General features: G+C 44.3%; 1 protein-coding gene across 1 annotated transcript in view; it reads right to left on the bottom strand.

The window, feature by feature from the left end:
• The window catches only part of MAST4 (microtubule associated serine/threonine kinase family member 4), a 617121-nt gene extending 605232 nt beyond the window's left edge, over positions 1-11889 (bottom strand). Inside the window, 1 exon segment of the mRNA XM_070357543.1 lies at positions 11296-11889. Coding sequence (XP_070213644.1) covers positions 11296-11637 — 342 coding nt within the window. The 5' untranslated portion in view covers positions 11638-11889.
• Positions 11890-21995: the final 10106 nt, after the last annotated feature.

Raw genomic sequence — 21995 nt, 5'->3', positions numbered from 1 at the left:
TACATCATGCTAAATGCTGGGCTGGATGAAGCACAAGCTGGAATCAAGATTGCTGGGAGAAATATCAGCAACCTCAGATAGGCAATTGACACCACCATTATGGCAGAAAGTGAAGAAGAACTAAAGAGCCTCTTGATGAAAGTGAAAGAGGAGAGTGAAAAAGTTAGCTTAAAACTAAACATTCAGAAAACTAAAATCATAGCATCTGGTCCCATCACTTCACGGCAAACAGAAGGGGAAGCAATGGAAACAGTGAGAGACTTTATTTTGGGGGAGTGCTCCAAAATCACTGTAGATGGTGACTGCAGCCATGAAATTAAAAGATGCTTGCTCATTGGAAGAAAAGCTATGACCAACCTAGACAGCATATTAAAAAGCAGAGATATCACTTTGCCAAGAAAGGTCTATCTAGTCAAAGATATGGTTTTTCCAGTAGTCATGTATGGGTATGAGAGTTGGACTATAAAGAAAGCTGAGCACCGAAAAACTAATGATTTTGAACTGTTGTGTTGGAAAAGACTCTTGAGAGTCCCTTGGACTGCAAGGAGATCCAATCAGTCCATCCTAAATGAAATCAGTCCCAAATATTCATTGGAAGGACTGATGCTGAAGCTGAAACTCCAATACTTTGGCCACCTAATGCGAAGAACTGACTCATTGGAAAAGATCCTGATGCTGGGAAAGTTTAAGGCAGGAGGAGAAGGGGACGACAGAGGATGAGACGGCTGGACGGCATCACCGACTCAATGGACATGAGTTTGAGTAAGCTCTGGGAGTTGGTGATGGACTGGGAACCCTGGCATGCTGCAGTCCATGGGGTCGCAAAGAGTTGGACACGACTGAGTGACTGAACTGAACTAAATCTTCACCCTGATCTTTAAAGTTCTTTAGACACTTAAACTCTTAATGCTGAATGCACAGGACATATAGTGGGTAATAATAAAGCACTGCCCCCAAATTTCCACTGAGGCACATTGTGTGTCAAGACATCATTCTGAGTGTTTTACATGCATTTACTCAATGTTTGCCAAAGTCTTTTTAAGCTTAATTGACAATTCAATTGGCCCACACTACCATACTGGCTAAGTGACCCTCTCAACATCATACAGTCTAGTGGGAGAGAGACAGAGAAACTATTAACTACACGACAAGAAGCTGTGTGTACAAAATGAGAATGAGAGAACAGTTGAAATAGTATCAGGAAAGGCTGTGAAAACTGCTCAGTACTGTACAAATATTAACAATATATACATGATCTGGCATAACCCAGGAGCAAAGATAATGAAGCAAAGCTCTCAGAAGAAAAAGTGCTTTGCTAACTCCAACTTCTAAAGTTAAAGAAATCAAGATCATCTACTTTTGTTAATAGCACACTCAATTTTATACTTTCAACTACTTCTTATGCACTTTTCCCATCTTCAGAAGGCTTTGAAGATTACTGATAGCCAAAGTGAGATCCCTAAAGCATTATAATATGCCTAATCGCTAAAAAGAAAAGCTAGCTTGTTCATCACAAAATAAGGCAGAAAATCCACATCTAGAAATTATAAGAAAAAAGGTAAACAACAAAGTGAGAACAAAAGAGCTTTTCAGTTAATTTTTAGTGAATCATAAGATTGAGTAACCAAAAAAAGTCTCTCCCCCAAATATTCTGTTTAAACAAAGGTTTTACGACAGTCTTCCAACCAAAGTGATCTGTGCTGTTCTTTTTAAAATGCTGATGACTAAGCTATAGGTAGGAAGGGGCTGAAAGAAACAGGGATGAATTAGAACACAGAATGACAGGTAACATAACACACAGAAAGTGATGACTCAAATAATTTTAAAGGAATTTAAAACAGCATGACAGTACCAGGTTACACAACTGTCACACTGTTACTCTACTAATCTAACTCTTTCCAACAGGACTTATTCTATAACGTTAAAACTATTGCCGTCAGCTTTCTCCAGGTAGAAATGTTTTCATTTAAAAAATGGAATTCTTAACAAGTCAAAGTGACACTGACATTATAATAAAGAAAACTAAGAGAGTTCACAGTTAGCATTTCCATGTTCTCTCTTGTCCTAATAGAGACTCTGCATCAGGGCTAGGACCCACCATCACCAGGGATTAAAGTGAGTCCTGAAGGCAATGGCACCCCACTCCAGTACTCTTGCCTGGAAAATCCCATGGACGGAGGGGCCTGGTAGGCTGCAGTCCATGGGGTCGCTAGGAGTCGGACATGACTGAGTGACTTCACTCTCACTTTTCACTTTCATGCATTGGAGAAGGAAATGGCAATCCACTCCAGTGTTCTTGCCTGGAGAATCCCAGGGATGGCGGAGCCTGGTGGGCTGCCGTCTATGGGGTCACACAGAGTCGGATACGACTGAAGCGACTTAGCAGCAACAGCAGCAAAAGGTCTCAAGAGGCCATTTTGAACCATACTCCTCTTCCCAGCCAACAATGAACTGGGGTAGCTTATAGGCAAACAGTGTTTGTAGAACAACAACAACAGCAAAAATTTTCAAAGTGGTACATGAAATAAAACATACAAAAGTAAAATTTCAACAATATATAAAGTATCAAAACGTAACAGGGAAAGAAGATAAGTCTTTCCTTACGTGACCAGCAGTTTTTCTCGTTCTCCTTTACTCTCTCATGCTCACATATGCTCGCTGAGTCTTTAAGACCACGCTGGCTTAACCTAGCAATCTGACTTACTTGTCTCATAAGAGGCAGAACAGGAAGGTGGGCATTTTCTTGGGTCTTCCTGATTTGTACTCTACTGACTTGAGATGAGTCAGAAGTTCTCCTTAAGTAAAACTTCTCAATGATCCTTTCCCTCCAAGCAAACATTCGGGATTGCCCTTTTCTCTGGAGCTGCTCTCTTCATGGCTGCATCTAGGTGAGGAGCCTGGGAGCTGCCCTTTTAAACGGAGAAGCCTGGGCTGAAGATGACTTTAGTTACGACTCAGGTGCTTTCAATTAAGCACTCGCTCCATTCTAGTTGCATTTTTTAAATTGAAAAACTAAAACTAGCTAAATAAAACTAAAGGAGTGGCAAAGCAAATTCTGTGAGTTTGAGTGTCCAGGAGCTGGACACATTCCTATGGAGCCAATTTATTCATCAAGAACCTCTTTGTGAAATTAATCATTTTAAACCTTTATACATAAAATGAACTTCGCCACAACTGCATTCTATTTCAATATCTTAAGGCAGTTTACCTAGCAATGATTGCCCTAAGAAGCAATTGTGAATCTGTAATTTCTGAGAATATAAGTCTCAAGGGCAGCGTGCAGCGACATAAGATTTTAACCACCGACTTTAACTTGATTTTACTTTATTTCCCTATCACTGGTGAGGCACTGGGACCCTTCCTGCATTTGAAGGTACATCCATCTCTGCATAAAGAAATGCCTGAAAAAAAAATGTTAACACTGGAACCCCAAGGTATGATGATCTTATTATTTTTTGTTTGTTTTTAAAACAAACTTGGAAAGGCACAAAATCATCTACCAGAAGCTACCTACCTAACTGCTCAGCTTATTAAAAAAAGTAGCTGAGCAAGTCTTAAGTCAGAGGCTAAAATGCCCACACCTGAGATGAGTTTCAAACGTATATTCTGCTACCCACACTAAAGTGGGCATTCCTGTGAGTCGCTAGCCACTGAAAACACCCCCCAAATACAAAGTCAAGAACATTATAATTAAGTTTTCATTTTCCACACCATAGCCTATGAAATTAGTTAAGAAAAGAAAGCCAATTTGTCATTATCCCCAGCCTCCCCTCTACCAAACCCTGCCCCCAATATCAGTACAAAGCATTAGAGCTGAAATGTTCAGTGGAAGTAGTATCATAATCAAAAGTATATGGACTGTGTCCAACAGGAGAATTGATGGGCCAGCAAGAGTGCAGGCATAGGGTACAAATTTATCAGCTGTTTTAGAGACACATGTACCTGGTTATGAATTCAAATCATTAAATAAGAAGTGAACTTTTTCATTAAAAGAAGCTGGAGAAGCAACCAGAAATTCCACACAAGTTCTATACACTTAAATGTATGTGTATGTGTACCGCTGACCACGGTCCTGAACTGACGTTTCACATTTAGGGAAGGGTGTTCTTTCCTAGGAGTTTCCCCAGAGGCTTAGCAGTAAAGAAGCCAGCCTGCAACATAAGAGACCCAGGTTCAATCCCTGGGTCAGAAAGATCCCCTGGAGAAGGGAACAGCTACCCATTCTAGTATTCTTACCTGGAGAATCCCACGGACAGAGCAGCCTGGCAGGCTGCAGCTCATAGGCTGTCAGACATGACTGAAGCAAACTGAGCATGCATGCATGCATTTCTCTCCTAAGCCTGACTTAGGAAAGAAATGCATTGACACGTGACTACTGTCCAATCCTTCCCAGGAATTCTGAAGGTGTGAGAGAAAAGGACAAAAAGGGGGAAAGAAATAAGTGCCCACAAGCTGCTGGAGAAAGAGATTTCTGCTTGACTGTATTTGATCTTATGCTCTACCCCAAAATAATAGGACCCAATAAGAAATATCTGATTAATACCAGACTAAATAGAGGCACAAAGGGCACAATCAGCCTTGAACAAAGTGATGGAAAGCTGTGTAAATGTCAACCCAAACAGGTACAAGGGGCAGAGCACCAGGCTGGTGGAAGGGAAGCCACCTGCAGTGGCTGCAGTCACTGCACCAGTATTTATCTGAGTTATAGCAAAAGTGGATCCTAGGTTTTTGCAATTTTGCCTTAAAAAATTGAAATGTTTACACTGCTCCAAAGGGATGAAAGAGACTTTTAAGTTCTTGCATTTTTAAAAGTTCTATCTCATTTCTAACAGATTCCTCTCCGTGAAGTTGGGGGTGGGGGTGGCCCCTGGAACACCTGCCCCTCCACCCAATTCTTATATGAACCAAAGTTGGCTTCCAGAAAATCATTTCATTTCCTTGTCACTCTCTTCTCAGCCCCCAATCATCACAAAGTACCGGGTCATGTCACCAGCCTCACCACATGGCTGACATGCTGCCTTCTGACTAACTTCCTGGGCTGAGTTAGTAATTTACATGTTCACAGAGTCTTTGAGGACATCATTTAATAAGTGATCACTAACAGCAGGTTCCAGGAGCAAAAGAGAGATCGTGTCTTACAGAAGAGTTAATGAACCATAGTCCATAAAGCTTTGCTATTAGTATATCGTAAGAAACGCTGTGTCCGTGAAATTAAAAGTGATCCCTATGTTACACATCTACCTACTCATGAATGAAAGGGCCTCCCAGAACCATCGGCAAACCATGCTGGCAGCACAATCCATCAGGGAAGGGATGTCCAGGTGCTGATTATTCCTGGCTATGGCGCTGACATTCTGCACAAACCAGCTTTTCCGCACTCAGTCATACTAGCAAACACCATCACGGAATGCACACTGTATGTCAGGAACCGTGCTGGGACCCCTATATAAAATTCTCGTAACAACCCTCTGCAGTAAATACTAGCATGTCCCTTTTACAGAGAAGGAAACAGTCTCGGTATTAATAACTGTTCCAAAGGCACACAGCCTAGAAGTGGCTGAACCGGGTCATTCGTCTATATACCCTTAGGCCCTACAGACCCTGACCCCAGGGCAGGGAACGCTGGCGGCTGGTCTGAAGCGATGGTGAAGGGGAGCACAAGTCCTTCCCGGGCATCACCATAAAATACGCGACCTTGTTCATAAATGACCTACGGTATCTTTCATCTCAAAAGGACAATTATTTATTCTTAGATATACAAGGGCATGTATACCAACACATACACACATGCACGCGCGTGCGCACACACACACACACACAACCTCATTCAGTCTTCTCTAACACCAAGCCACCTGGTTACGTATCCTTCTCATTGAGAGAACTTTTCTACCAGGATTCTCCCCACAGTTTGCCATCTTCACAGCCTGCCCTCTAATGCGCACTCACCCCCTTCTTCACAGGGGCAAAAACACAAACCGCTGGGCTGCAACACCATATCCAATCAGTGTGAGCGAACAGATGGTCAGCCTTTGTCACTGGCTCCAAAACAATGGTGGATTGACATTTCCTAGAATACCTCAGACCTGGGGTGGAAAAGGCAAAAGCCTTGTTTCCCTGACGCTGACCCTTCCTTCTCTCGGAACATGCAGGCAAACTAGCCAGACTCTCAGAACCTGTGTTATTAGCTCACAGACACCGCACTTCCCATGGCCAGAGAATCTCACGCCACCTCTGGGCAATCACCCCTTATTTTCACCTCAGGTCGATGGCCCCTGCAACTGACTGTGGAAACGAGCACTTGCAAGGCCCTCTTCTCAGTCTCCATTCATCACTAAAGGTTTTCCTTCAATAGATCCTAGTCTTAAGCCAACACTGCAGACACGAAGGTGTTCTCTCGAATAGACCTAAACTCATTTCCCGTTCCATTTCCTGTGTGTTTACATGGATTCCTGAGCTCCACTTTCCATCAACATGCCGTTTACTAACGTGCCATCTTCTTAGGTCGTCAGCTCCCAGGTAATCTGGAACATTTCAACCAGCTGCACTGCAGCATCAACAGGTGGGCTCCACACTGCCTGACCTCCGGGAATACCAGTCTGATTGAGTCATTTCCTTGCTTCAAACCCTTCAGTGTGCTCCCAGGGCCTCAGAATAAAGTCCAAAGCCCATGCATGACCCAGCCACTGCTTCTCTCTCCCACATGCCCTGATGCCAGGCCCTTCTCTGCTTCATGCACACAATGCAGATGTCTCTTAGCCCCTAGACCCTCAAGCTCTCTCTGCTACCCACATTACTCTATCGCTTCCCTTCTCCAATAACTTCCCAGGAAGGCAGTTCCCACCTCCCAGGTGAGAAGAGGTATAAACTCCCTCGCTGCCTGTTCCCCATCTACCTATCACCTTGGAAATCAATTACTGAAGAGTCATGAGTTTTGGGAGTATCTCCCCCACTAGACTAGAAGCTTCGTGAGGTCAAGACTATCTCTGTCTTGCCCACCTTCATATCTTCAGCACCCAGGGTGCTGCTTCTCAGGCGTCAGACTCAGCATACGTTGGCTGTCTGCTGTCTGATGCTGTAAACCTGTGACTCTTATTGAATCAGGGAGTCAAAGACAAGACTCAATGATAAATGTGTCAAGATTTACGCACTACTTTTTTTTAAATTATGTAGCTGCTGTGATTCATAAAATATCAATTCCCTGAAAAGCTTCACTGAACTCATGGCTGCTGTTTTACTAGTTATTCTCTTCACCAATGAAGTCTAGACATTCATCTATGCATGATATTAAAAGCAGTCTTCAAGCTCAGATCATTAATAGAACACTTAAACAACAGCCCCTAATTGTGCCTATTGTTAATAGGGGCAACTGTTTTCCCCCGCTTGGCAGTAAAGTAAATCCTTTAGGGTAGCAAAGTATGAATGAAACGCTTTATATTGAGCTGAAAATCCTTTTAGCTACTAAGCCTTTTTTCTACCATGCTAAGAATCCCTGAAAGTTTCAAGCTCTAACACACACAGTGAAAAGCAGAGGTAACGCACAAGTCCTTGCACAGGCATTGTGAATGGATCCTCACTGATTTGACTTTCTTCAAAATTTACCTGGAAAAACTGCTCGTAATATTTTCACTGGGATCCATGAGGCTTTTTTTTTAATATATATATATAAGAAATCTAGAGGTTTAAGCATAATTCACAACAAAAGAATACTCATATGGTCACTCCAGTCAAATGTGCAACTGTTTTCAAAGATGTATTTTCCTCTCTCATTCAAAATATATGTACTGAGCCTCCACTAATGTATAAGAAGCACTGGGCTAACATACAAAGACAAAATTCCTGGCCTCAGGAGTTCACTGACACACAACGGGCAGCACTGAGTACTTTATGAGGGTCAGCACAGGTGCTCTGAGAAGGGACAGGGCAGAGATATGCCTGAGAGCAGATCGCAGAAATGTGGTTAGAGGGACACTCCAATTTCGCTCATTGTGACTACTCAAAACACAGCCTGTTACCCTCAACTTGCAGAGACCCCGAAGTCCACAGGTTTGGGGAATCAAGGGGAAAGTCAAAGGCACTTTATTCAAACAAAAAACCATACACCATCTCTCTCATGTGTTTGATTATTAGATACATGAAAATTACAACTGTTGTCATGTTAAACTATTGTTTTTTAGACATCAAAAGCTTAAAGGGTTGATGTAAGTCTATGAGACTTTGTAAGTTTACACAAATACTGACAATAAGATAAAATATGAAGTAGTTCAAACACTGCTGATATTACTAGCGTATGCTGCTGCTACTAAGTCGCTTCAGTCGTGTCCGACTCTTTGCGACCCCATGGACTGCAGCCTACCAGGCTCCTCTGTCCATGGGATTTTCCAGGCAAGAGTACTGGAGTGGGGTGCCATCACCTTCTCCGCTAGTGTATGCAAGCAGCTTTAATAAAGGTGCACTAAAAATTAGCACTGCAATCATACACTAAGAAATTTAATTTTGCTGCTTTTTAAAAATTGATGCAATAAGTGATGAAAAAAAATTTTGGAAAACAGTGATTATCGCAAGCTAGACATACAATTTTTAAATCTAAATGAATCTTCTTCCATTTTATGGGTTTCACTTAAGCCTTTTAAAGGCTTTATACTCAGTACCTTGCTATTGCCTAACTAACACTACACTAACAGTGCCTTGCCATAATACATCTGATACAAATAAAAACTGTTTCCCAGCTTGTACTAACACAATGGTAATAAACAAAAGCCACAGCCTTCGGTCCTCTGAAAGTAGGGAGCAGATTAATTATGCATAAATAAAATAAGCCAGCCCAAACTTGTACGTCCTTTCACAACATTTTTAATCACAAATGAACTGGAAAAATTAATATTCATTTAGTATTCAATTCTAGATACTATGCTAGGATTAAATTAGGTGGCATGTATAAAATGCCAAATGACTCTACTATTATCATTTCCATTTAAGAGGGGGAAAATCAGGCCTTACATCAGTGGAGGGGTCCACACCCCACATACAGTTAAGGTGGCAGAGCTGGAAATCAAACCCACACCTTGCTACCAAACTGGGACTGTGTAACCCAGTATTCCTCACTCAACCCACTAGAATGGTATTTATAATGATGCCTGTTTCCTGAGGAGAGGATGGAGAGCTTTCATTAGGTTCTCAAAGAGACCCACTGCACCCCCTCAAAGGGGGGCCCCCCTGCACCAGTGTAAGAGTCAGAAAATGTGCACTGGACTTCAACCCCTGCCACAAAGACTATCATTTCTCTACTCCACAGTTTCAGTCTTGCTTTAAAATTCTCAGAGCAAGTCAAGATTTCCACTCCTGGACAATTTCCAGCATCCCCTGCCACAGGTTAAGTTACACAATAAATTGCAATACTGTATCACTTTACATCCAATTGAGACTTCACAAATACTGACCAATGTTATTTAGTCATTCCACTTTTCAAAATGTGTTTCAATCAACCAATCCTCACTGCAGTGCCTGTGAAATAAGCTATCATTATATCCACTTCCAAGAAAATAAAACACTGTCACCCTGAGGCCAAGCAATAAACCAGCTACAGGATCCCGATCAAAAGTAAGAAGTTCCCGTCTTCCTCTGCCTGGGATCTGCAAGACCTTGTTATGTATCATGAAGCATACTCCCAGCCTCCCAGAAAACACAGGGCATCTAATTGTACCACCTTCTCTACCAATGGCAACACTATATTGGAATCTAATAGTATTAATAAATCATTAAGTTGGGTCATATCCCCAGGTAGCTCTGTGACAGGTGTGGTGCTCAGCTTAACTCTTGGTACTCTGTTCTTAGGATCAATCTGAACTTTGGATCCATCTGAACTTTGGATCCATCCTAAAGTCCTGATCAAAAAAGGGGAGTGTTTGTGTGACAATAAACTTTACCTTGAAGTTCACTAGTTATACCCCTCACTTTACAGATTATTAAACTGACCTCCGAGGAATCAACTCATCCAAGGTCTCACAGTTCAGGAGCACAGGCAGTTCTAGGAAACAGACCTCCAGACCCCCATCCAGGATCTCCACGCTCCACCAGGCATTGGGGAATGGGTCCTGGTTACTGCCAGAGGGTTGGCCAACCACTAAGGTTTGCTCCATCTCTGCTGGGCTAGGACTTGACTCTTCTCATTCTGTACCAGATCCAGTCTTTGCCTGCAGGCTGGCGTCCCCAGGAGGCTACTGTCAGACCACTGGCCTCAGTCTGCATGTGCTGAGGAGCAAAGACAATAACTTACTAAAGCTAACCCCGTCAGACAGGAGGAAAATACAACTCTGGCTCTGAGGAACTAACTTCCGAAGGAGGCGGTTCTGTTGGGGTAATGTTCTATTTATGGCCCTGCCTGATCAAGATGACTTCCCCACAAGAAACGTCCAAAGCAAACAATCAAAGATACCAAGAATCTTATGCTTCCGTAATTGTCCTCCCAAGACAGGAAAAAGCCAGAGAAAACAGGCAGGAGGACACCAAGTCACGGTCTCGATGTATCAGGACGCGACCCACAAGTTTCACACAAATATTCTTCCAAGAAACCAGGGTGGACGAATAAACCAGGATGGACACAGTCTCCAGAAGAAGGGGCTGCATTCCCTATTCAGTCTGGCGACCGGCACGCATCTGGACACCCCGGAACGAGTCCAAATGGGAGATGCAGAAGCTCAGTTCAGCGCTGCCAGCCCAGAGCTAGGAGTCCCCCTCTCTCGAAGAACCGACGCCGGGAGAACAGCCAAAATCACCCTCCCGCGATCCTGGGGCGGATGCCACCGAAACCCGCAGCGCAACTTCGCGGGTACTGCCACCAACTGCCCCCCACCCCCACACACCCACTCTACTCTCACACCCATCCCTTCGCCCCATTCCCCTGTGCCCAAGCGCTACGGCGCAAAGCAACGCCCACTTCGGAGAAGGAAGTCTTAGTTGTGGGGACAAACCAGGTGGTCAGCGTCACATCCATTCACACACCCAGCGGAGCAAATCCAGACCTGAAGGAGTTTGCTGCTTTGATACTGTATAAGCACACTGTCAGCCAGCACATGTACACGAACACACACACACACACAAGTGACAGCCACTGGGAAACCAATGACCCACAGCGAGGCTCCTAACTGTCATTACCCGGGGCACGGCGCACAGCACCTGGGGTCCCTTCCCAGCTCCATGCCCCAGTGCGCACTGCCCACCACTCGCGTGCGGGGTAGAGAGCTGGGGTCGCCTGGCAGCCCGGACCAGAGGGGTCGAGGTGGGGAAGGCGGGGCCCACCTCCTCGTCCTGCTCCTCCTGGGACGCGCTGCTGCCCCGGGGCGCGGGTGGCGCGGCTCCTCCCGGGCGCGGCGGCGGCGCTGAGATTCCACGCTCCGGCACCGAGAGCGCCGGAGCCCACGCGGCGGCCGGCCGAGCTCCACCCGGCGGCGGCGGCGGCGGCTGCTCGCGGGAGAAGCCAGGCTCCCCTTCCTCCGACAGAGTTTCCGAGCCCGAGGAGGACTCCGCCGAGGAAGCGCCGGGCGAGGACTCGGCAGCCACCGCAGGGGCGGGAGTCGGAGCACCGTGACTGCTGCAGCCGCGGGGCACTGGCTCAGGCGCCTCCGAAACTTTCTCCCCCATTTCCCTCTCGGACCCAAAGTGCGGCCCGAGGGGCGGCGGGGGCGAGGCGCGCACTCAGCGCCTCCCGGGGAAGCCGCGAGCTGCTGGGCTCCGGCTTGCTCTCGCTGCTGCTCCCGGGCTGCGGGGAGCCCCGCCGGTAACTACATGGCCGCGGCCGGACCGCCGGAGCCTGCAGCCAAGTTAGCAGCCGCCCGGGCCTGGCGGCTGACGGGAGCTCCCCGGCGAGGAGACATGCCAGTCCCGGTCCGCACTCAGCTCCACAGTCCTCCGACTCTGCGCCGGAGCCGCCGGGACTGCGGCTTCTCCGGCAAAACCTGCCTCCGGGACCGAACGGAGCCGGCGAAAGAGACGGGCAGTAGGGGGAGCCAATGGCAGGACAGGCGCCCCGGTGGGCGGAGGCTACGGCGCCTCAGGCGCACCGTCGTCAGGTAGGGGAGGCGGGGCCGAGGCGCGGGCTGCGGGGTCCCGCCTGAGCTCCCCCGGCCCCGGGGACCCGAGGGAGACCCCCGGCCCTGGAGGGTTGCAGTGGAGCCCGGAATCCGAGCCGAAGGCTGGGACTCTGAATTTAGCCAAGGAGTGGCTGGAGGTCCTGGGAACCCCAGGGGGAAAGGAGATGGCCGAGGAGGGCAATGCAGCCTTGGAGAACTGGACTTTGTTTCGAAAAAGTGGAATCCAGGAAACTGACCAGAAGGAGAAGTAGCGGGGCTTTAGGGGTAAAAGGAAACACAAACAGTCACGCACACGCACGCACCCACCTGCGTGCTGGAGGAGAAAGGGGGAAACTTCATGGTATGGTGAGTGCGTCCAAACCGAGCTGATCTCCGATCCCGGATTCTCCACCTGAGCTCCACGGGCTTCAGTATCCTCAACTGGAAATGAAGACGTTCACACCTGTCTTGTCTCCCTATGAGCAGAGTTAGAGCAAATATATACACAGCTTCAGCAGACTGCCTGGCTTAGACACATGGAGGGTTTTCAAAAGACTATTTTCTCTCTTTATTTCTGTTTGGCAATTGAATAAAGATGTGTGTACCTTTTGAAAGGGAGGGTAATGACAAATTATGCCCCTATGGTGGCTCAGTGGTAAAGAATCCACCTGCAATGCAGGTGGCTGGCGTTCCTGGGTCGGAAAGAGCCCCTGGAGAGGAGACGGCAACCCACTCCAGTATTCCTGCCTGGAAAAGTCCATGGACAGAGAAGCCTTGTGGGCTACAGTCCCTGGGGTCGCAAAAGAGTCCGACAGGAATGAGCAACTAAACAGCAATTTAATCAGGACCAAGAATATGCCTAGCTCTGTACCAGATACTAGACAAAGCTAAATTAGAGAGGAGTGCTGGCCCACCATTGCCTGTCTTTCCACATCAGCCAAGCAGAGGATGAAAAGAGATCACATTTCCACTTTACATTCTCCTAGCCCTGGCTTGCAAACCAACAAAATACAGGACTAGTTGATTCATTTTCTTTACCTCTAAGAACCAGGAGAAAGAACTTCCACCAAGGGTACCAATAGAATCACCTTAACAGCCTCCCCCCTGGGTAGCCTTCAGGGTGATGGGGTGACTTGAATTTCCCAGAAGCCAGCAGGCAGCTCAGCAGTGGGGAAAAAAATGATTCCTCACTCACCTTCAGCTCCATTCCTATTCTGAGCTCTGGCACTGCAACCTGGGAGATAAATTCAACCAGATTCAATTTCACACATGTTGATTGAGATGTGTGCCCAGTGCTTGCAGGGGATACAAAGATGAATAAGGCAAGTCTCCTGCCCTTGAGGAGCTTACGGTCAAGCAAGAGATTGATGCTGCATAATATAGCTCCATTATTAATTTTTGAAAGCTATGGTTGTGCTGCAGGAACAATGTACCACAGAAGAGGGGAGAGTGACAGAAAAACAGTTTAGGTCCTCAAGCTCGGGAGTCCTCAAGCATCTTAGATTTCTCTTTGTCAGAACAGCCTTGCCAAAGGTCCTTAAGAACTGGAGGACTCAAGCTGAAAGCCCCTTCAGCTAATGAGCCCTTTTATGCTATCACCGTATTTAGAAGCGATACATCATACAAAGTGCTTCATCACGTTGGACAGCAAGCTTTGTCTGGATCAGTTTCCTCCCCCAAGATGAAGGGGAAGGAAATATGATGTGACCTCGCCGCCACAGACAGTCATACTGAAAAACACCTCGGGCTGTCAGGCTTCCATTGTGACACTTTGGAATTATCCTAGGGGCTGTGAAGACCCGCTGAGGTAAAAGAACAGTTCTAGGGCCTTGACTAGCTGTGAGAGCGAGGCTAAAGAGAGAGCGCAGTGGGGCAGTCTGAATCCAATCCTGGGCCTCACAATTGCTTTTCTAGTCAGGAGTATTGGTCTTTATCTGAGCCCCTATGTGGTTGATTCACCACGGCTGAAGTAAAATGATGACTTAAGCAAGCCATTCACATGAAGGAGGAGGAGGGCTACTTTTCAGTACATCAGAATAGAGGCAAAGACATGACCTGAATTTCCAATGGGAAGAATGCTAATAGCTATTATTGCTTCTACCCAAGCATCCATGGATAGTCTCGTGTAATCCTGGCAACAACCTTATGAGACAGTCTGTTAACCCCACTTTATAGATTAAGAAACTGAGGATCTGCAAGGTCAAATAACTCGCCAAAGGTTACACAGCAAGTCAGTAGCAGAACAGTGATTTGACAACAGCAATCTGGTCCAAGGCCTGTTCTTAAATATTCCAATATATTGCACTCAGAAGGGGACTTGTTCAAGTATACATATATATTAAACTACAAATATCCGTAGGGCAGGGACTCTATTGTCTTGATTTAAAACACAAAAGGTTATAAAAGGATACTTGCAAAACAGATTTTTTCCTCCACAAACTCCCATATAAGGCACTTAGCATGTGCCAGGCAAGGTTTCAAGCACTTGACAAGTATTAATTTTCTTAATCCCCATATCAACCCTATAAGGGTAATATAATAATTAAATATTATTCTCATATTTAATACGTGATATGTGTGAAAACTATGGCACAGAGAAGTCAGGTTATTTTCCTAAAGCCACACAGCTAGAAAGTAATGGAGCCAGGGTTCATGCTAGAGCAATTGGACCCCGGCATTCATGCTCTTAACCCTTACAGATCAAAATCAAGTACTAAATCAATATTTCCTAAACTTTTTAAGCTCAAATAAGAAATATATTTTACATTGCAACTCATGACACATGTACATGCATACAAATATAAATAAAATTTCATGAAACAATACTTGCCCTTCCTATGGGCAGTGGAATTTTTTTATTATATTTTATTGAAAATAAAAATGCTAGTTGTGATCAGCAAAATGGATTCCACTTGGACACATGCAGTTACAGGCAGTGTACTTAATCATCTCCACAGTGACCTTTGAGGGAAATACGACTCAGGTTCAGGCTGAGAATTTCCACACCAGAACTATGCAAACTCAAAGCGTGACTCTATAAATAGAAGATGATCAGAAGGTCAGGATAGTTCCCCAAAGTCAATCCAACTGGACCTATAGACAAATGTTAGGGTACAACCAAACCACTTGACCAGTTTTGATTTAAATCCTAAAGCTCACCTTTCTTATTAATTAAATTATAAACACCTTCCTCCATGACCAGGAAAGCACCTCTCCAAGAGAACATCTCATAAAATGTCCCTAATGTTGGAGACTTTGGGACCAGAGATAGTTATAAAAGCGTGGCTTTTTTTCCTGCTGTGTCACTGTCAGCAAGGGCAAGAAAAATAAAAACAACTTAGTCATTACTCCTGAGAAGCCGATAGTGTAGCTTGAAAGGCAGAGCCAGATTAGCCTATAGATTGGGAAGGACAGGGTCAGGCTACTCCAAGGTAATCAGGAATTGCGCATTCTACTGGACATGTTCCCAAGTGTCTGGCTCTGGAACAAGCACCCGAAGCACTGAGTGTTCATTTTGTTCTGTGACTGGACACTGGCGTCAGTTTTCCGTGTTGTTCTCCCAGGTTATGGGAGATATTGCCTCTGAGAGGCTCGGTTGTCTCTGCCAATCTCTACAGTGTGGGTGGGCCAAGTGTGACTGTCAGTGTCAAGTCTTGTCTCTAAGAGATGGAGGATTTTTGAGGACAAGTCATCACACACTTAGTCTATTCATGTGTCATGATTTTCCCCCCAAGTTTAGCACTTGATAAACTTGAAGTCAGTTGTCCTTTTTCCTTACATACATAAAATGAGAACATTATGCATTCAGAACAGGTATTTTTGCAAAGTTACATATTCATATTCAATAGTCCCCAAATCTTAAATACCATATGATCTTTGGATTATAACATGAAATATCATCTTTACCTTTGGTAGGTTTTTAAGATTTCACCTTTGGTAGATAGGTTTTTTAAGTTTTAATTATTAATAATAAATTTGCCTGCTGCCCTATGACCAATAAAGTACAATTTTGTGACAAAGTAAACATCTATAAAAATGTGGCCACTAAAGAACTAAATAGACATTTCTCCAAAGAAGACATACAGATGGCTAACAAACACATGAAAAGATGCTCAACATCACTCATTATCAGAGAAATGCAAATCAAAACCACAATGAGGTACCATTTCATGCCAGTCAGAATGACTGCGATCCAAAAGTCTACCAGCAATAAATGCTGGAGAGGGTGTGGAGAAAAGGGAACCCTCTTACACTGTTTGTGGGAATGCAAACTAGTACAGCCACTATGGAGAACAGTGTGGAGATTCCTTAAAAAAAACTGGAAATAGAACTGCCATACGACCCAGCAATCCCACTGCTGGGCATACACACCGAGGAAACCAGAATTGAATGAGACACGTGTACCCCAATGTTCATCACAGCACTGTTTATAATAGCCAGGACATGGAAGCAACCTAGATGTCCATCAGCAGATGAATGGATAAGAAAGCTGTGGTACATATACACAATGGAGTATTACTCAGCCATTAAAAAGAATACATTTGAATCAGTTCTAATGAGGTGGTTGAAACTGGAGCCGATTATACAGAGTCAAGTAAGCCAGAAAGAAAAACACCAATACAGTATACTAACGCATATATATGGAATTTAGAAGGATGGTAATGACAACCCTGTATGTGAGACAGCAAAAGAGACACAGATGTATAGAACAGTCTTTTGGACTCTGTGGGAGAGGGAGGGGGGGATGATTTGGGAGAATGGCATTGAAACATGTATAATATCATATAAGAAACGAATCACCAGTCCAGGTTTGATGCAGGATACAGGATGCTTGGGGCTGGTGCACTGGGATGACCCAGAGGGATGCTATGGAGAGGGAGGTGGGAGAGGGGTTCAGGATTGGAAACATGTGTACACCATGGTGGATTCATGTTGATATATGGCAAAACCAATACAATATTGTAAAGTAATTAGCCTCTAATTAAAATAAATAAATTTTAAAAAAATGTGGCCACTGAGGTGGCCTCGACTGGGGTTTTTGATTTATACCAGAGGGTGTATCATGATATGGACCATGATGGTTTCTGACCATCCAGCTGGAATAAAAAGCTCTCATAGCATTTCAACTTTCTGTTTGTGTTTGAGAAGCTAGGAAAGGAAAGGTTGTAGTATACAGGTGTCAGAAGAGGAGTAGAGAATGTCTTAAGTGATAGTTGAAAAGGACAGGGGAGGACCAATACTATCATGATTTGCCTCTGTTGGAGTCTCTGACCTAGAGATCGAGAAGGGTGGGAAGCTGTTTTATTAGCAAATTAAAATAAGCCTGTGTGTGTGTTATTCTCAGTCATGTCCAACTCTTTTGCGACCCCATGGACTGTAGCCTCTGTCCATGGAATTTTCCAGGCAAGAATACTGGAGTGGGCTGCCATTCCCTTTGCCAGGGGATCTTCCCAAACCAGGGATCGAACCTTGGTCTCCTGCATTGTGGGCGGATTCTTTACTGTCTGAGCCACCGATGGACCAAACAAGAGGATGCTGCAATCTGTTCTCTTAGGTCAACGCTTCTCCATGTGCTGTATGTGGGGCACTTGCTTCCTATGGCCGGGATACAGACAGAGGAACAAGGTGCTTGTTTTGTGGCTCCAGCCAAAGGTTTGGGGATCTGCATCTTTAAGGAATGCCCCATGCATGTATCAAGAGTACTGAGGCTTGAGGATTACTGAAGATGATCCTAATTTGAAGATCAGAGAGCTGCTCTGTGGCACACGTGTGCACGGCTCTGTAGAAAGTGACTAGAACAAGCTTGACGGATTGCAGTCTGTGTCTCTCTGGACCTCTTTGTTCTTGGAGGACAACTATCTTGGGGAGAAGAAGGCAGCTTAGCAGCTGGACAGGAATATGCATATTCTGCAAACAGCTGGGAAAACTGAGCTAATACACAAAGAGAACCCTGGAGAATTCTGTTTAAATAAAATTCAAAATGGTGACCTGTTTCGCACAGAAGACTCCACTCTTTGGCATCTGCCTTTCCAAGATAGATAAGATGGATATTCACATCTGGGATTTTTTGTTGTTGTTGTTATGCTTTCAGCATGAAGTGTTCTTTTATTATCATTCTTCATTTTTCAAAAAGATTTATTCAGGACTCTTCGCCTGTTTAGAAATAGAAGAAAAGTGAACACATTTACTCATTTTTATTCATTGGAGTGGTTTACTTTCAGAGTCAAAAACTTCTATTTTCAATTCATACAGCAACCTCCTTGACCCCGTCTACACTGCATGGCAAATAGTTCTTTCTACCACCCACCCCAACTAATTAGAAGATAAAACAATGCTGAATAGTAACCTGCTGCTGCTGCTGCTGCTAAGTTGCTTCAGTCGTGTCCAACTCTGTGTGACCCCATAGACGGCAGCCCACCAGGTTCCGCCATCCCTGGGATTCTCCAGACAAGAACACTGGAGTGGGCTGCCATTTCCTTCTCCAATGCATGAAAGTGAAAAGTGAAAGTGAAGTCACTCAGTCATGTCCGACTCTTCACGACCCCATGGACTGCAGCCCACCAGGCTCCTCCATCCATGGGATTTTCCAGGCAAGAGTACTGGGGTGGGTTGGAATAGTAACCTAGCAAGTAGCAACTCTCCCCAATCATAAGCCAGCTCGCAGCCTTAGAGGTAATGTTTAAGGGTTTTTGTACTTGAAGAAAAAAGCCTTCCAGTCCCTTTCCCCTCAAAGTGTGGTTTGCCACTCAGCCAACCCAAGAACATGTTAGAAATGCAGACTCATAGTTCCTGCCTCAGACCCACTCTATCAGAATCTTAACAAGATTCCCAGGGACTTCATATCCATGTGACAGTTAGAAAAGCATCACTTTCGTTTGGTTCTCACATGTGGTTGTATGTTAGAATCACCTGTGGAACTTTAGAAATGACTGACCCTTTGGGCCCACCCCTCAAGATCTTCTGATTTAACTGGTCTGGGTTGTTGTCTGGACACCAGGATTTAACAGGTTCCCCAAGTGGGAAGTGGTTTATCTTTGGGCCAAAGTGGCGAAATACAAGATAAGCCTACAACGATTCATGGTGCCGCAAACGAAGAAATTGCTCAAAAAAAAGACAGGACCTTGTCAGCAGAACACAGGTACCAGCCTAAAGGAGTTCTCAATTGCCAAAGCCAGAATAATCTAAGTGACAAAATAAATCATGATGATGTGGGTTTTAAACCATAGAATAAAATCAATATTTGTGAATCCATACTCATATAAATAATGAAATAAGAAGGTAAATGGGTGCGCAGAGATAATTCTTCCTTACAATAGAATTCTAATTAACAGATGTAGAAAGAAAGAGTTTGAAATAAGAATCACCATTAAGCAAACACCACTATTTATTGTGCATGAGAATAAATGTAGCAGCTTCTGCTGCTGCTGTTTAGCTACTTAGTCATGTTTGTTTTACAAGCCCGTGGACTGTACTCGGCCAGGCTCCTCTGCCCATGGGATTTTCCAGGCAAGAATATTAGAGTGGGTTGCCATTTCCTTCTTCAGGGAATCTTCCTGACACAAGGATCGAACCCAAGTCTCCTGCATGGCAAGAGGATTCTTCACCACTGAGCCACTGGGGAAGCCCCAAATGCAACAGACAAGATCCAAAAATATGTGCTCAAATCAGCAAGGCAAACGTTTGAGAAAAAAGTTTTGTGTAGACTTGAAGTACTTCCCCCACAATACTTACAAATATGAAATCTACCACCACAAAGTTAAAGCCACTTTACAGTACAGAAACCCAACACACACCAACTTAACCATATAAATATCACTGGTAATAGGAAATATCAGCATCCTGAACCCCTTGCTGTGAGGTACATCATTAATTTTCTGGCATTCTTGACCAAAAAATGTATGACTAACTCCAGTCATAAGAAAACATGACAAATCCAAATGGAGAGACATTGGTCAGAATTAGTGATTAGGACTCTTCAAATATATCAAGGTGATAAAGGTAAGGAAAATGTGAGGAACCATTAAGAGAAACTACAAAGTAATAACTAAATAAAATGTGGGCTCTTGGGTAGAATTCTGGAAACACAGAAAGGATATTAGAGGGGAAAATGGTGAAATTTGAGTCTGCCGTTTGGTTGATAATATTTTATTAATATTAACGCCTTGACAACTATACTATGCTTACGTAATATCAGAGGATTCAGAGTAAGGGATATTAAGGAACTCTTTGTACTATTTTGCAACTTTTCTGTAAATCTTAAATTAGTTCAAAGTACAAAGTTAAAAAAGCAAAGTCCCCAGGTGAATATAGTAATAGCCAAAGTTGAGAATTCCACCCTCAATGGCTCATGTCCTCCCGTCCCTCCTTTCTTCTTACACAAGAAAAATAATTGTTTCCTATCTTGCCCTCATCAAGTAGGCTAGCTTGGGATGGTTGCGACAGGGGGCAACACTGTCAGAAGCAGCACTGACGCTATACCCAGAGACACGCTTGGGGCATAAACATGATGATAGACACACATGGTACCTGGCTGCCCTGCACCTGTTCTGTCTCCTTTTGATAAGAGCACCCCAATTCATTTTTCGGGTATTGCCTGTTTCCCTCTGATGGTCTTGTCCTTTCAGGAGTAGGCCATCCTTGGATTCTGAATCTTGAGAACAGTAACACAAGGACAGTGATATCTAGACAAAGCTATCAATTAACTCCTGTTAACAATATCTAGAGCTGCTGCGATTCCAGTACTCCAGTCCTAGTCTCTGGCTTTTCCTTCAATCCTCTGAGTTACCAACAACACTTCCTTCTGGTTGAATTATCTAAAATCAGCTATTGTTTCATACCAGGAAACTAAGAAATACAGGTCTGTTGACCTAAATCTACTTGTCACCCAATCCAGATGGGAAGCAGACATCTGAATGCCATCCAAAAGCTCTTCATGGTCCTAAATTTAGAGATGTACTCCTGACCTCAATAAGGGTCAAATTTAAGGACATTGTTAATGTTTCAGGTAGAAGAAAGAATCCGTCTTACTGGAGATTCAAATACTTGTGAAAAAAGAATGCACTTACAGAGAAAAAGACATTACAAGTTATGGCAGAAATAGATCTTAGCACACATTGTGGCAGAACTGTCTGTCTTTCTATCCAGTTATGAGAAGTCTTGGGGGCAAAATCAAACCAAATATTATTTATTCAGCACCTAGCACAATATCTGACATAAAATAGCTCATAATAAATAACTATTGAATGAATGGATACAGTGTGCCACCACAGACTTTAAATCAATGTATTAAAACTACAGTAATCTAAATTTTGCTCAATCCAAGAGTTATACAGGTCAATTAGAAGAACCCAAAAGTTGTGTAGGAAGAAAAAAATCTGTTAATGGATCAATTGTAGCCTCATTCCCAAAGAGTTCCTCACTTTAATAAAAATAATAATTACATAAAAAGCTTCAGCTCAAACTACCACTGTTACTGTCTTGCTCCCCAAAGTTCTGTCCCAGCTATTTGCCTTCCTAAAACAGCCAAACTAATAAGAACTGCCTGCATGTTATGTGAATAAGGTAGAAGAACACTTGAGGAGCACTTAACCTATTGGCAAGACAGCTTCCTGCCAGCAGCCCATTATTACATTATTTGTACAGCCACTCAGGACCCTACAGGGTGGGAACAGTCTGTGCCCTTACTTATAGAAAGTCTCATTTGTACAGAAACTCCATTCTTAGAATATTAAGACCCATTATTACACTTAGCCAGTGTTTCACAGGGGCTTCCCTGGTGGCTCAGTTGCTAAAGAATCTGCAATGCAGAAGACCCAGATTCTATCCCCGGATGGCGAAGATCCCCTGGAGAAGGAAATGGCAACCCACTCCAGTATTCTTGCCTGGGAAATCCCATGGACAGAGGAGCCTGGCGGGCTACAGTTCATGGGG

Source organism: Bos mutus, chromosome 20 (assembly GCF_027580195.1).
Source record: "Bos mutus isolate GX-2022 chromosome 20, NWIPB_WYAK_1.1, whole genome shotgun sequence".
Lineage (NCBI taxonomy): Eukaryota > Metazoa > Chordata > Mammalia > Artiodactyla > Bovidae > Bos > Bos mutus.
The sequence above is the reverse complement of the archived record's forward strand: the minus strand, read 5'-3'. Positions and strand labels throughout refer to the sequence as shown.